The sequence below is a fragment of the Tenebrio molitor genome, chromosome 1, assembly GCF_963966145.1.
Source record: "Tenebrio molitor chromosome 1, icTenMoli1.1, whole genome shotgun sequence".
NCBI lineage: Eukaryota > Metazoa > Arthropoda > Insecta > Coleoptera > Tenebrionidae > Tenebrio > Tenebrio molitor.
The window spans coordinates 3,537,102-3,549,523 of NC_091046.1; the positions used below are offsets into that span (position 1 = coordinate 3,537,102).

The 12,422-nt window shown below is 43.3% G+C and overlaps 3 protein-coding genes across 5 annotated transcripts; 1 reads left to right on the forward strand and 2 right to left on the reverse strand.

The window, feature by feature from the left end:
• Window positions 1-1,859: 1,859 nt before the first annotated feature.
• On the reverse strand, window positions 1,860-9,138 carry ssp6 (short spindle 6). 3 transcript variants are annotated; one of them, XM_069055102.1, is made up of 6 exons: window positions 9,034-9,138; window positions 8,247-8,986; window positions 4,264-4,614; window positions 3,721-4,206; window positions 3,054-3,577; window positions 1,860-3,006 (listed from the first exon to the last, which is right to left on the reverse strand). In XM_069055102.1, exons 2-6 carry the CDS (start codon window positions 8,316-8,318, stop codon window positions 2,484-2,486), a joined length of 1,956 nt encoding a protein of 651 aa, XP_068911203.1. In that variant the 5' UTR covers window positions 8,319-8,986; window positions 9,034-9,138; the 3' UTR covers window positions 1,860-2,483. The 3 variants fall into 3 exon arrangements, with proteins under 3 accessions (XP_068911203.1, XP_068911211.1, XP_068911219.1); XM_069055110.1 differs by having other exon boundaries at window positions 1,860-2,997; window positions 9,034-9,137; XM_069055118.1 differs by having other exon boundaries at window positions 3,739-4,206; window positions 9,034-9,135.
• Window positions 9,139-9,290: 152 nt separating this feature from the next.
• Cdk7 (Cyclin-dependent kinase 7) lies at window positions 9,291-10,532 on the forward strand. Its single transcript, XM_069055131.1, has one exon. It carries the CDS (start codon window positions 9,444-9,446, stop codon window positions 10,458-10,460), a length of 1,017 nt encoding a protein of 338 aa, XP_068911232.1. The 5' UTR covers window positions 9,291-9,443; the 3' UTR covers window positions 10,461-10,532.
• A 94-nt stretch (window positions 10,533-10,626) lies between these two features.
• eIF3i (eukaryotic translation initiation factor 3 subunit i) lies at window positions 10,627-12,290 on the reverse strand. The gene is made up of 3 exons (XM_069055144.1): window positions 12,136-12,290; window positions 11,479-12,006; window positions 10,627-11,124 (listed from the first exon to the last, which is right to left on the reverse strand). Exons 1-3 carry the CDS (start codon window positions 12,136-12,138, stop codon window positions 10,675-10,677), a joined length of 981 nt encoding a protein of 326 aa, XP_068911245.1. The 5' UTR covers window positions 12,139-12,290; the 3' UTR covers window positions 10,627-10,674.
• Window positions 12,291-12,422: the final 132 nt, after the last annotated feature.

Below are 12,422 nucleotides of genomic sequence, written 5' to 3' on the forward strand. Positions count from 1 at the left end.
ATTGTACATTGCTGCGCTCATGCCGGGAAACTTCCCACTTCTAAAAAATAGTAATACTTTGGTTACCTGTTGCCTAAATAACTATTACAAATTAAGCATAAATTATTCTGATTGTTGTCTTTTTTATCTTTCTAATAGAGCCATCAAGTGCAGCGTATTCATTCTTTTAATTAGATTTTTATCGAGCAAATAGCTTGCTGTAAGCACATCCAGGAAAATTGGTACATCTGCAAAGAAAAAAAAAGTTATTAGATGTTCCTCTTAAGTTCTTCACTTTTATTCTTCCGTAAAATAAATAACAGAGAAAATCAAATGTCTAAGGCATTTTTTTAATTTGCAATGAAAAACTGCTCCTAATTGCTTTAAAGTAATCTTTTTTATTTCCACAAAGTGACAGTAAATTTTAATGAAGTAAATTTATAAATCGATTTCAATTATGTCAATTGATTAGTACTTTTTTCTTGGAGTACCTACTTATTACATATTTTGCATAATAATAAAAATGAGCAATTTTGCAACTTTCGTCACGTTTCAACGTTAAAATGTCTTTTGTCTTGCTCGAGTTTCAAAGACTTGACATGAAATCGACTGAGCTGGCCTTGATTTAAATCAATACACCTTTTCGATCACTTAGTGACATTTGTGACACTCCTCGTCATGACATCACGATCGGTAGAGGTCGCGCCCGTCAGCCACAAACCTCACCGTTTTACAATTAACATTTTTCCGAGAATTTTAAATTTTAAACGGTCCCAAACGGCCTTGTAACACGTGTATACATTTTTTATTAATTTGACATTTTTTAATTTCATGTAAAAAGCAAGACATCAACTCAAGGAATTTTTATTGTCGAAAAAAATTAATTAGACATTTCCTAAATTATTATTATTTCCAAAAATAGTCGTTTGTCATATTTTTACTATGTGCAGATGTGTATTGCTGGTTGCCTACACACATTCAAATTTAACGTTTTCTTTAAATTGAATATTGATTGCATTTAATTTCTATTACACAAGCCTCATTAAGTACTTACGTATTACACTTTACCAGACGATGTCGTTAGTCATTAAATGTAAATTAATTAACGCTACCTGAACACTTGCTCTTGGGAGTTAAATGGAGCTTGTGAGCGTTCGAAACTGCTTTAAGCGCCAACCTACGATTAATTTTAGGTTGTAGTGTGAAAATGTCAAAATTTTTCTGACAAATCCACGAGAAATGAGTTTATTGTAATTGTAGCAGAACAAATAGTGACGCAAGATAATCAAGCGGTGGTGTAACAAGGGCAACAACCTTTTACTGGATCAGTGCAGTTACTTGTGTTACTCTTGAGACAATTTGTACTTTTCTCCAAAGAAATCAGCCTTAGTGTTAATGCTGACAACAATAACACACTGTTGCCACAGTTTTGTATTTTGTTGGCACATTAAGCGTACAATTATTTACAATTAAACTCGAAGCGTCTGGGCAAGGTAAATTTTTCGCTTATTTTGTTGCACGTATCATGATCAAAAAGTATTTGGTACAAAAATTTTGATTTATGACTATTTGCATTCGAATTATTTTGTTTTCTCCCCTCCGCTCCTGTACTGGACTCGTGCCCGTGCTAATTCTTGGAAATCCTGCATTATTTATGGGATGACCCAATACTTTACTTGTCTCGTTACCAATACTTTGTCACCAATTTATTTACGTCCAACAGGACAGCAGCAAAGACTGAGCCTTGAGTTGCCCCGTTTCTACATATTTTTCTTAGATTTGTGTTATAAGGGAAGTGGGAAAGAATTTGAAAGAACAACAAGACAATGAAGAAAATTTATTGATCGAGATGTTGTGGGTGTTGTAATGAAAAATTGTGCGATATAAAACAACGTTTTATTTTATAAAATTGACAATTTGCCAAACGAAAACATTTTTGATGTTAAATTCATCTACAAATGATATGAATACGTAGTTCCTGTATAAAATAAAAGTTTTGCTAAAAAGATCTACACCTCTACATTTAACAAAATTTATTGTCAACTTCGTTCGTGTAGAAATAAAACTAAACCAGCAAAAACATCGAAAAATGATAGAAACCGAAAAATAACTTATCAAAACCACATCGATTTCTTTGTGGAAATCGTGTTCCTGTACAGCAGACGTCAAATCGATTACTTTGGTATGTTTAAGTAACTAATATCACATTGATAATAACCTCTTCAGCGAACGAAAAAGCGGGACGTGTTTATAATTCAATTAAACCGCGAGCATGTCGTTTTTGATTGAGAAGCGTTGCACCGACTAGACAAACCGAGAATGAGAAATTGTGCTAAGACTTTGTCGTGATCGATCCGCTAGTAGAGTACCTCTATAAATTGAGCTCGAAAATGAGAATATCAAAACTATCTAAGCACGACTCTAGATGAAGTTGAACCATCGATAGAAAAGTGTAAGGCCTCGGGTTGGATATAGAGGCGTACAAATTTAATTGAATTATAATATTACAACCTAGTGGCTTCCGAGCTGGTCGAGACGACGTTCTTCGACGGCCTCCGCGCCGCGCTGTAGTACCCGAAGTTGGGGTCGGTGGGGCTGGCGCTGATGCTCTGCCTGGGGCTCTGGAAGAAGCGGGCGTCGGCGGTGTCGGGCGCCGGGGAGGCGGCGTCCAGACACTCGCACGAGACGCTGGAGTCGGACAGCGCCTCCGTGGAGTATTTCGGCACCGAGAGGAGGCTCTCGGTGGACTTGGTCGGGTGGAAGTAGCGCCGGTGGGCGTGCGGGGTGTACTGCGGCTGGGAGGAGTTGGTGGAAGCGTGCTTGTCGACGCGGACGTACTGGCCTTGGCTCTTGCTGCTCTGCGTCCTGGTGTTCTTGGGGCACTTGGTCGAGGTGTCCAGGTAGCCGTACCCGAAGCCGTACCCGCCGAAGGCCTTCGTCGCCAGGTTGTCCCAGGACTTGGGCTTGACCGCGCCGTACTGCACGTAGACGGGCTCGTGCGGGTGCGTCTGCGAGTACCTGCGCAAACTGGGGCGTCTCGAGCATTGGCGAGTCTTACCGCGTGCAATAGCTACCTCTGGTGGTCGTGCTTGCTGGCGACGGACTTGACGCTGAGCTGCCTGGAGGCGCTCACGTCGCAGGAGCCGTCCCAGTAGAGCGTGTCGGTGCTGAGGGAGGTGGTGTAGCTGGCGGAGCTCTCGCCCATGGTGGTGGGCGCCACGGCGCTCAGCTCGCTGGACGTGCACGAGTGCAGGCTGCACTGGCTGACGAGGCCGGTGCCGAAGTGGAAGTACCGCCGTGGCACCGAGTACGTCTGCACGGCGGCGGGCGGCGTCTGCGCGACCTGGGAATGCGGGCGAGATCGCTGCTGCTGCTGCACCTGTTGAGGGTCCGTTTGCGTTTCCTCAGTCTTTGAATCTCTCTTCCTGTGGTGGTCTTTGTGGTTGCGCGAACGGCGCCTACTCGATGGCACACAGTGAGGATCACAGCAAGGACTCGCTAAGTCGTAAGCTTCCAAACTCGTATTGTCGGCGTTGTTGCCGGACTGCATGCACGGGTTGCACAGGTGCCCGGCGTAGCTGTGGCACGAGGTCTGCACCTGCAAAAGGCTCCTTAAACTCCCCCGACGGGACACATCACGCGGTGAAGTTTGCACAACGAGGCCTGCGCCTCGTCGCACAACTTGCGTAAACGAAACGTGACAGACCAAATAGCGCATTTTCGATTTCTAAATTCAATTACCACAACTAAACCTGATACCTTCTTGGGCTTCTCGACCCCGTTGCCGCCGGTCTGGTTGCCCCGATTCTGCTTCTGCGGGGCGTCGCATGGTGTTTTGACGATGAAGTGGTGTTGGTCCCCTCTGTAGCGCGAGGGTTCGAAAGTGAGCAGATACTCGCCGCTGCTGCTGGCGGAAGGCTGCAGCATGTATCTGTAGTGCGGGTCCAAGTACTGGTAGGCGAAGATCAAGGGAGGGTTCTGCTGCTTCTGCTGCGCCTTGGCCACGTCCTCGGTGGACACGGTGGGCCTGCAGTACGAGTAGGCGGCTTGCGTGGGGGTCGGGGGGTCGCCGCTGCCGCTCTGCGACGCCTTCTTCCTAGCGGGCAGACTGTGCGTCTTCCATTTGCCCTCCAGGAGCTGCCGCTCGCGGATGCACAGCTTCTCCAGCTCGGCCATCTTGCTCTGGAGGACGCGCTGCAGCTGGATGTACCGCATGTGCAGCTCCACCTGCGCCCCGGGAAAAGTCATTGACTCGTTGGGGTCGGAAGGGAGCGAGGGGGTTACCTTGCGGACGCAGTCCTCGAACAGGACCACCATTCGCATCCTGGCGTCGCAGTTCTTGATAAAATTCACCAGGGTCTTGTGGTCGGCCTTCTCCATGTCGGTGCCGTTGATCGACAGGATGACGTCGCCTTCGCGCATTCCTGACCTGTACGCGGGCCCGTCGTAGTCCACGTAGTCCACGTAGGTGATCATCTCGATCTCCTGCTCCTTCTTGTAGTGGATCCCATAACTCTGGAGGGTGAACCCGTACGATCCCTTTTTCTTCTCGACGATGATTGTCCTTCTTCGTCGGTCCTCTTCGGGTTTCGTCACTGTCACCCTGTCGGATTGGACACGTTCCAAGATCTGTGACTGCAACGTGAAAACCTCTGATTAATATTCTAATTCCGAACAGAACCCTTCGATCCTCAATCAGGAGATTTATTGCCGACTACCACGGAAATAGCGTGTACGCAACGATTGTACTGATGTCAATCATTTTCTCGTTTTGTTGCGTCACTCCTAAAATATTCGATCGCAGGAGAATAATAAAGTAAGTTCCTCCGTCTCTCTGTCTGTCTATCCTCAGTAATTGCTCTAAAAATAAATTAAATCGATTCTCTCTTGTTTACGGAATGTACTTATGTACAGTTCCGCATGACAAGGCCAGATGTGTTGTTTATTTGAAGGATTTTGACACGACGGAAAAAATCGAACAAACGCTTGCCAGACATTTTCGTCGCAAAAATTTTCACTGCGAGAAAATGTAAATGGAAAGATACAACTTTATGGTCGTCGTTATGCGTGGTGGCAGCGCTGTTAAAATTTAATAGCTTTGGGGTGTCTACTAAAGGGGTGATAAGACCCCCATTCCTAGAAGTGATTGTTAAGCGTTCCGTCCGAATTGATATTTCAAAATTTGTTTGTCTCGCGATGGGTTTTTCTGCACCAGTGATTCATCAGTTTGCCACGAAATACGCAAAACCATATTTAAAATAAATTATGAACGTGACTGTTAAGTGTTATTATACCTGGTGACTCTGTAAATATTGTCGCGTAGCCTTCCTAAACAGCATTCACGTTGTTTTGGCATAATGGGAGGCCGTAGAAATTTTACATTTAAGTTGGTAGTAAAGCTGTCTGTTGATTTAGGTTATGTTTCTCTAAATTTGAGGTTATAAATTGCGTCAATGTTTAGTGCATTGTTGTCAGTTTTACTAGTTTGCATTAGAAGAATACTCAGGCATCGCGGAAATTCAGCAACACGTTATGTACTATTGCGCGCAAAAAAAGTGGGACATCAACGTCATTGTCTTGACTTTTAATGTGAAATAACCCTTTTCTGATTCTAACCCTACTTTGAATTGATTGACGTCATTAAGTATTGTACAGTCGCGAGCAATAAATTTTGGTCGTCAAGGTCATTCTTTGACGCATTCGAAAATGCTCCATTGTAAAACAGTCGTAAATATCATAACCTATCATCATGTTGTATGACATTAATTGTCATTTTTTCTCTTTTTTTTTGACACTTTGTTGACATGCGCATAAGCAGGCAGGGATTTTTTTTAAATTTGTGACAATCTAACCAAATTTTGAAATGACATTGACGACCAAAATTTATTGCTCGCGACAGTAGGTTGTAGCGAATGATTGTAAGTATTTAAGCACGTAGTGAATATTTATTTAATGCAAAATCCCAATCAAAATCTATCTTTATCAAAAGAAGAGGGCATTTGGAAAAGGAAAATAGGAGTATAAAATACATTTTTAAACTGTCAGCTAGAATAGTGTCAAAAAAATTACAATAAAGCTTGAACTACATCGAATTTTTCAAAACTGACAGAAATTTGATGTCCCACTTTTTATGCTCCGCATGTCAGGCATTTTAATGACGGAAATCAGTGTATCCAACGTGAAAAAAATAAATCATGGACATGGCGTCCCATTATGCCAAAACAACGTGAACGCTGTCATAGTTTTTTTTATTGCAGCAGTGGTGCTAAATCAGTGTTTTGGTGATCTTGGGAAGCTTCCGACGCTTTTGGTTTTGCCACAAATACCGTGTCAACAACAATTACTGATTGAGTTGGCAATAAATTCTGGTGACTTTTGGTGACTTTTATGTCATGTTCCAACGAGAAAGCCATTTTATTAATAAAAGAATACAAAAACCAAGACGTTTAAATATGAAATGTATACCAGCTGTCAATAATGTCAATAAAACAAACCGAAATAGGTACAATTCAGTCTTGAAAATTTCATGTAAAATTTTTTATTGCCAACTGAAACAGTTATTGTTACTCTGTATTTTTGACTTGGTGAAACTGTAAATTTTGCAAAAAACAATTTTTTACTAATATACCGACAGAAAAAGGCAAAGTCGCTCATGATGGAACCACACTTACAGAATAAATAACAAAAAATGTTGATATTAGTTGATTCAGAAATTTTCGAAAGTAGGTTTTTGGAGAAATGCATTTTGTCATTGAGGTTATGAAATCGCTAGATTTGAAATGTGGTTAATTGACATAAAGTGAAAGCTGCAAAACATTTCTTTTTCGAAAAAATACTTAGTGTAAGTCCTTTTTCTATTCTTTTTTCGCATCTTGACTCTCTTTTTAGTTGTAAAAAAGGAAAATTAACGAATTGCCGACCGCGAAAGAACCTTGAACGGAACAGTTCTTGTAATGTGGTCTTCCAAGGCCCCTTCCACAAGACAGGACACTGTTATATCACTTATCGGAATCACAGTTTCGCGAGATTACCATAATCAGATAAGTTAACTCTTTGTTGACACGCTTTTTGTGAACATTTCGTAATTTTCCCTGAAACGTCGCCCTCGAGAGGAATCAAGGAACAAATTGTTGCGGAAAGATTTCGATTTGAAACTAATGCATTAGCATCGTGACTAAATAACCTACTAATTACGTCGCATTATTGTTTACATTTCGCATCGAATTTGAATAAACAATTGGCAAGGTATTGTTTATTCATGGCGATCGATAATCGTTTAACGAAACACCCCGTATCCGGCAATTCTATTCCATATTTGATAGCCAATAATATTTCCGGTCCGGGACGTGCCTCACTTTATTCATTTGTCTTTGTTTGAGGTGGCTTTTGTCTATTTAATATGGGTCATCCCGTATACTGTTCTAGAGATAATATTGGAGTTTCACAAAAATGTTTGCCGATCTTATCGCAAAATTTATGTATTTGTATTTTTTATTTTAATTTATTTCGAAAATCTTCACTTTCACAGTTTTGCCAATGAAGAAGTGTAATACATTTTTCACATCTACCTAAATATCAAGATTTCAACAGGCGTAACAAAAAAGCAAGTTAAATGAATCAAAAATACGTCCAAAATCATTTTTCAACAAAAGTTTTAGTAGAATTTGCAAAATTATCATCATCCCAGGAGTGAACGAGAAGACGAGATCTCCAGATTTGGTTTTAAATGGAAAACTTTGTAAAGCAGAAAATCTGGTATGTGCGAGTAAGGATGAGTTGCAAAAAATATGGAAAAAATTGTTGAACTCTTGGTGCCAAAGTACTAGGTCCATTTGAATGCTGTACAGTGTTGCAGTAATGTTGGTACTATCAGTACGTTGGTACGACCCAGTTTTTTTGTGGGGCGCCCCCATGTTGCACAACAAAATAAACGCCAAATAAAAACAAGCAAATTGCGGTGCGTTGCGAAAGAGAAGCAACAACACCGATACAGGAATGAACGTGTAAAAAGCAAACTTAGCGGCAAAATAAATAATAATTAAAAATGACATTGACACAGTAGACTTGAACGCGCAAAACGTGCGCCACAATCGCACTTTTTCCGATTTATGTACGACTTTGTCGCGTTATCGGGACCCCGATGCATCACATTAGCGTCGTGCACGTCGCATCGCTCAAAATCCTGACGTTCGCCGCCCCCGGGACGATTCCTTCACCTTGGAAAAGCGATCGCGGTGCACGACCAAAGCGAATGAGTCACTCCTTACCGGGGAAGAGGTGCAGTCATCATCGCTGTGCTCTATCTGCAGCTGGGATTGACTCTGCTGTTGCCGCCTCATCTTCGGAGCCGCACTCGCACATCACCCGCCGTTCGTTTGCCCCGCGACTAGGACGCGCACCATTTTGGAAACAGCTGTTCAATAACGTGCACTACCATGCTCGACGCCTAACGCCGCGACGCCGGCGCCCGCCATCTTGCGCACACTTGCTGACACACGAGTCGCTCCCGACTTTCGACCGTCCACCTGGGTTTGTTTACGATGTGGGAATGCGATCGCGATAGGTACTTCCTCGACGGGTGCTGTCTGACGTGTGACCGGCCCCCCTTATTTTTTTAAGTGATCGATCGTGACGGATGTTTGCCTGTTTGTTGATTTGCTTTGCCATCAAGACTTAGGGGAGGGTTTATCTCCGGGTACTCAGAAAAAAACACAAAGAGCAAGGACGACAAAAGTTGATTACGAGTGAAGGTTTTTTCAAATCGTGGAGTTTGTACTGTTGCGCTTGTCGTTTCCTTGCTCGTGATTCGATGGGTTCTAACTCTCAAGGATAAGACTGTGAACTGTTGATTATTTAAAGAGTACTTCGCGGACGCTTTAAACTGCCTTCTACCTTACCTAATCTCACAAATTTCCAATAAAAAATTACTTCTTCAAAAAATACGGAATGTTGAAACTGAGTCAACTAAAAGGGTCCATTAAATATCTTGGATAGTCTTGTCTTCGACCTAGAAGCTAACATATAACTTTAAATAAATAATAACTATCAAATTACCGTCGTCTTTTAGTTTATTGCTGTAAAACTTGTATTTTTGCACTTTTAATTGCCAAAGGGGCGCCGAATTATTTGAATTTTAAAATGACAGCTGACAACATGAACTGTCAAAACGTGACATTTGAACTAAACTGACATTGTATGGAAAATTTTCCTTACAATTAAGTAATTTAACCCAAGGGGCTAAGTAGACAAGATAATTGATTTATTTCCTCTCGGAATGAGATGCGAATTAGTTGTCCAAATAGCAATATTGTTTTGTTGATATTTGGGTGCGCCCTCTGTGGGCCGCCGAACTAACGACGCAACGTCCACAACTCACAACATAACCTCGAAATCTTCACATTTAAAATCCGTTAAAATAGAGTGATGTTGAAAATAGTCCGATCGGGTGTTTCGTTGCCTCCAAAATGACTAACAAACTGAACCGGTATGAAAAAATCGAGTTCCTGGGCGAGGGTCAGTTCGCCACCGTGTACAAGGCCCGGGACGTGGAGACCGACAACATCGTGGCCGTCAAGAAGATCAAAATGGGGAGTCGACAGGAGGCGCAAGACGGAATCCACCGAACCGCGCTCCGAGAGATCAAGCTGTTGCAAGAACTGCACCACAAGAACGTGATAGGGCTTCTGGACGTGTTTGGGCACATGTCGAACGTGTCTCTGGTGTTCGATTTTATGGACACGGATCTGGAGGTGATAATAAAGGACAACACGATAATTCTGACGACTGCTAACATCAAAGCGTACATGATCCAAACGCTGCAAGGTCTCGACTACTTGCACAGGAACTGGGTGTTGCACCGCGATCTCAAGCCAAACAATCTGCTGGTGAACTCTAGCGGGGTGTTAAAAGTCGGCGATTTCGGTCTGGCCAAGTTGTACGGCTCTCCGAATCGCATTAACACGCACCAGGTGGTGACGAGATGGTACCGCTGCCCTGAGTTGTTGTTTGGGGCTAAGTTGTACAGCACCGGGGTTGACATGTGGGCCGTGGGGTGCATTCTCGCGGAGTTGCTGTTGCGCGCGCCGCTTTTCCCCGGCGAGTCCGACCTAGACCAGCTCACTAAGATATTTGGGGTTTTTGGGAATCCGACGGAGGAGAACTGGCCCGGCCTGAAGAGTCTCTCCGACTACATCGAATTTAAACCGTTCACCCCGATTCCGCTGAAGAACATTTTCACCGCTGCCGGAGACGATTTGCTCGACGTTATCGGAAATCTTCTCGTTTTGAACCCTTTGAAGAGGATCGAGTGCGCCAAGTGTTTGTCGATGCCGTTCTTCAGCAACAAACCCGCGCCCACGGTGGGGTCAAAGCTGCCCCTGCCTCAGAACATCAGAAAGACGGAGGTCGAGAGGCCGAGCTTGAAGAGGAAGCTGTTGGATGCCGCCGACGGGGGCTCCCTGTCCAAGCGATTATTGTTCTAATACTTCAACTATTATTATTTTGTAAATACAACTCGGAAAACGTTATTTTCTAATAAGATTATTCTCAACTCATTTAAATCTCATTTGTCCCCATTTCCATTTTCCCTTCTACACATTTACCTCTCAATATATACCCCTTTTGGGTTGAGTGTTGCAAACCATTCAATCAACAAATAAAAATCGCATTTTTATTAAGACGAGATTTCCAGCGTATCTAATAGTCAAAGTTATACTCAAAATACGACGAATCGAAGTTGTGAACACGAACGTAACCATCTTCTCCCCCTGAACTGTAGCTTTTGCCGTCGGGGTGGAACGCAACGCTGTTGATGGGTCCGAAATGACCCTTGACCCTTCCGAACTCCTCTTCAAATACCATATGGAAAAATCTAGAATCGAATTTGCCAACCCTCGCCGACGTGGTGGTGACGTCCATGGCGTCTTGACCTCCCCCTACTACGACATGTTCGAAAATGGGGCTAATAGCAGCCGAATTGACGGGCCTTTCGGTTTTGTAAGTTTTCAGAAGTAGGAGATCGGTGGCGTCGAAAAGCTTGGCCGTGTGATCCTTTGAAGCTGTCACGAACATGGTCCCGTCCTTGTTCCACTGCATGTCGTTGATCAAGTTTTCATGTTCTTTCATTGAACTCAATTCCTTTCCCGTCTGAAAAAAAATACATAAGGCGAATTGATTAGAAGGAAACATGGGTTTAGGCGTATATGGGAAAGAAGTGTGAGGATATATTGAGTGATTCAAAATGATTTGTCGATAAATATGGCAACTATGTACGAAAATGTATGTGGGTGGGTAGGATAGTGACAGTTTATAGTCGCGGAATTTTGAAAATTGTCAAATCAATGTGCAATGGTATAGAAAAAAAATCAAATGCACGCTTATGAAGTGTCATACAAATGTCAACTCTACCCCACCCACACAGTTGCCACATCAATTTTCGTACATAGTTGCCATACTTATCCACAACCATTTTGCATCACCCAATATGAGCCTGAGACCTACCTTGAGGTCCCACTTGACCAAATCCCCATTCTCGTGCCCCGTGATGATGGTCTCGTCGAGATTGTCCCACAAGATGGAGGACACCCTCGACCCCTTAATCGGTATTCGCAAAATGGGGTCGGCGTGTGATATACTCTCGTCGACGTTCCGAACGTCGATAATGAAGATCTCGCACTGGTGTCGCATCGCTCTGTCCGTCGTATACACAGCCATGTTGCCCGAATAACTGAACAGGCATGTTCTCACAGACGAATTGGTAGAGATGTTTCCTATTTCCTTCCCGGTCTCGCAATCCCACACTTTGAGCGTGTTGTCTCCCGCCCCGGACAAGAAACGCGACGTTGTCCAGTCGACGTCTATGCACCAGACGGCGCCCTGGTGACCATTGAAAGTGCCCAATCTCTCTCCATTTAAAGAGTACCAAACGTTGGGTTTGTTGTCTTTGGACGACGAGAACAACAGGTCGCCTTCGCGGTTGTACTTGATCTGCGTGATGGCACGCTCGTGCCCGTGCAGCATAAGGGGTTTCTGCAATGGAATGTTTTGAGGTTAGGGTCGTGACTCACAGTATGGTCACAGGAATGCGGCGAAAAGGGCAAAATTGGGACAACTACGGGTGGAGCGGCTTCGTGCAATTCTTATAACTTGATTACTCACCATTTCAACAACAAACTGCGACTTCCAGGCTGTTAAATTGCTTTTACACGCCTCACCACCTGTCACCCCTGTGCGAGGTTACTTTTGACAATTGACAGATCATCTGACCATAGAATACCATCAATAGATAGTGACGTCTCACTCCCAGTCACAATTTTCTATTAATCGTCGAAGATTTTTTAAATAAGGTATCAATAGCACTGACAGAATTCAAAACTTGTTCCCTGTTTTATATTTATTTAAAATAATGGGCGACTAAAATTAATTTTTCCAAATAGCCGATAAGA

Excerpts from the sequence above, each read along its gene's own strand:
- ssp6 (XM_069055102.1), bottom strand. The coding sequence starts at position 8,318 with ATGAGGCGGCAACAGCAGAGTCAATCCCAGCTGCAGATAGAGCACAGC. Across the intron at positions 3,578-3,720 it reads AGGTATCAGGTTTAGTTGTG|GTGCAGACCTCGTGCCACAG; the intron begins GTAATTGAATTT and ends AGCCTTTTGCAG. Across the intron at positions 3,007-3,053 it reads AGCAAGCACGACCACCAGAG|TTTGCGCAGGTACTCGCAGA; the intron begins GTAGCTATTGCA and ends GAGACGCCCCAG.
- eIF3i (XM_069055144.1), bottom strand. Across the intron at positions 11,125-11,478 it reads TGGTCAAGTGGGACCTCAAG|ACGGGAAAGGAATTGAGTTC; the intron begins GTAGGTCTCAGG and ends ATTTTTTTTCAG.
- Cdk7 (XM_069055131.1), top strand. The coding sequence starts at position 9,444 with ATGACTAACAAACTGAACCGGTATGAAAAAATCGAGTTCCTGGGCGAG.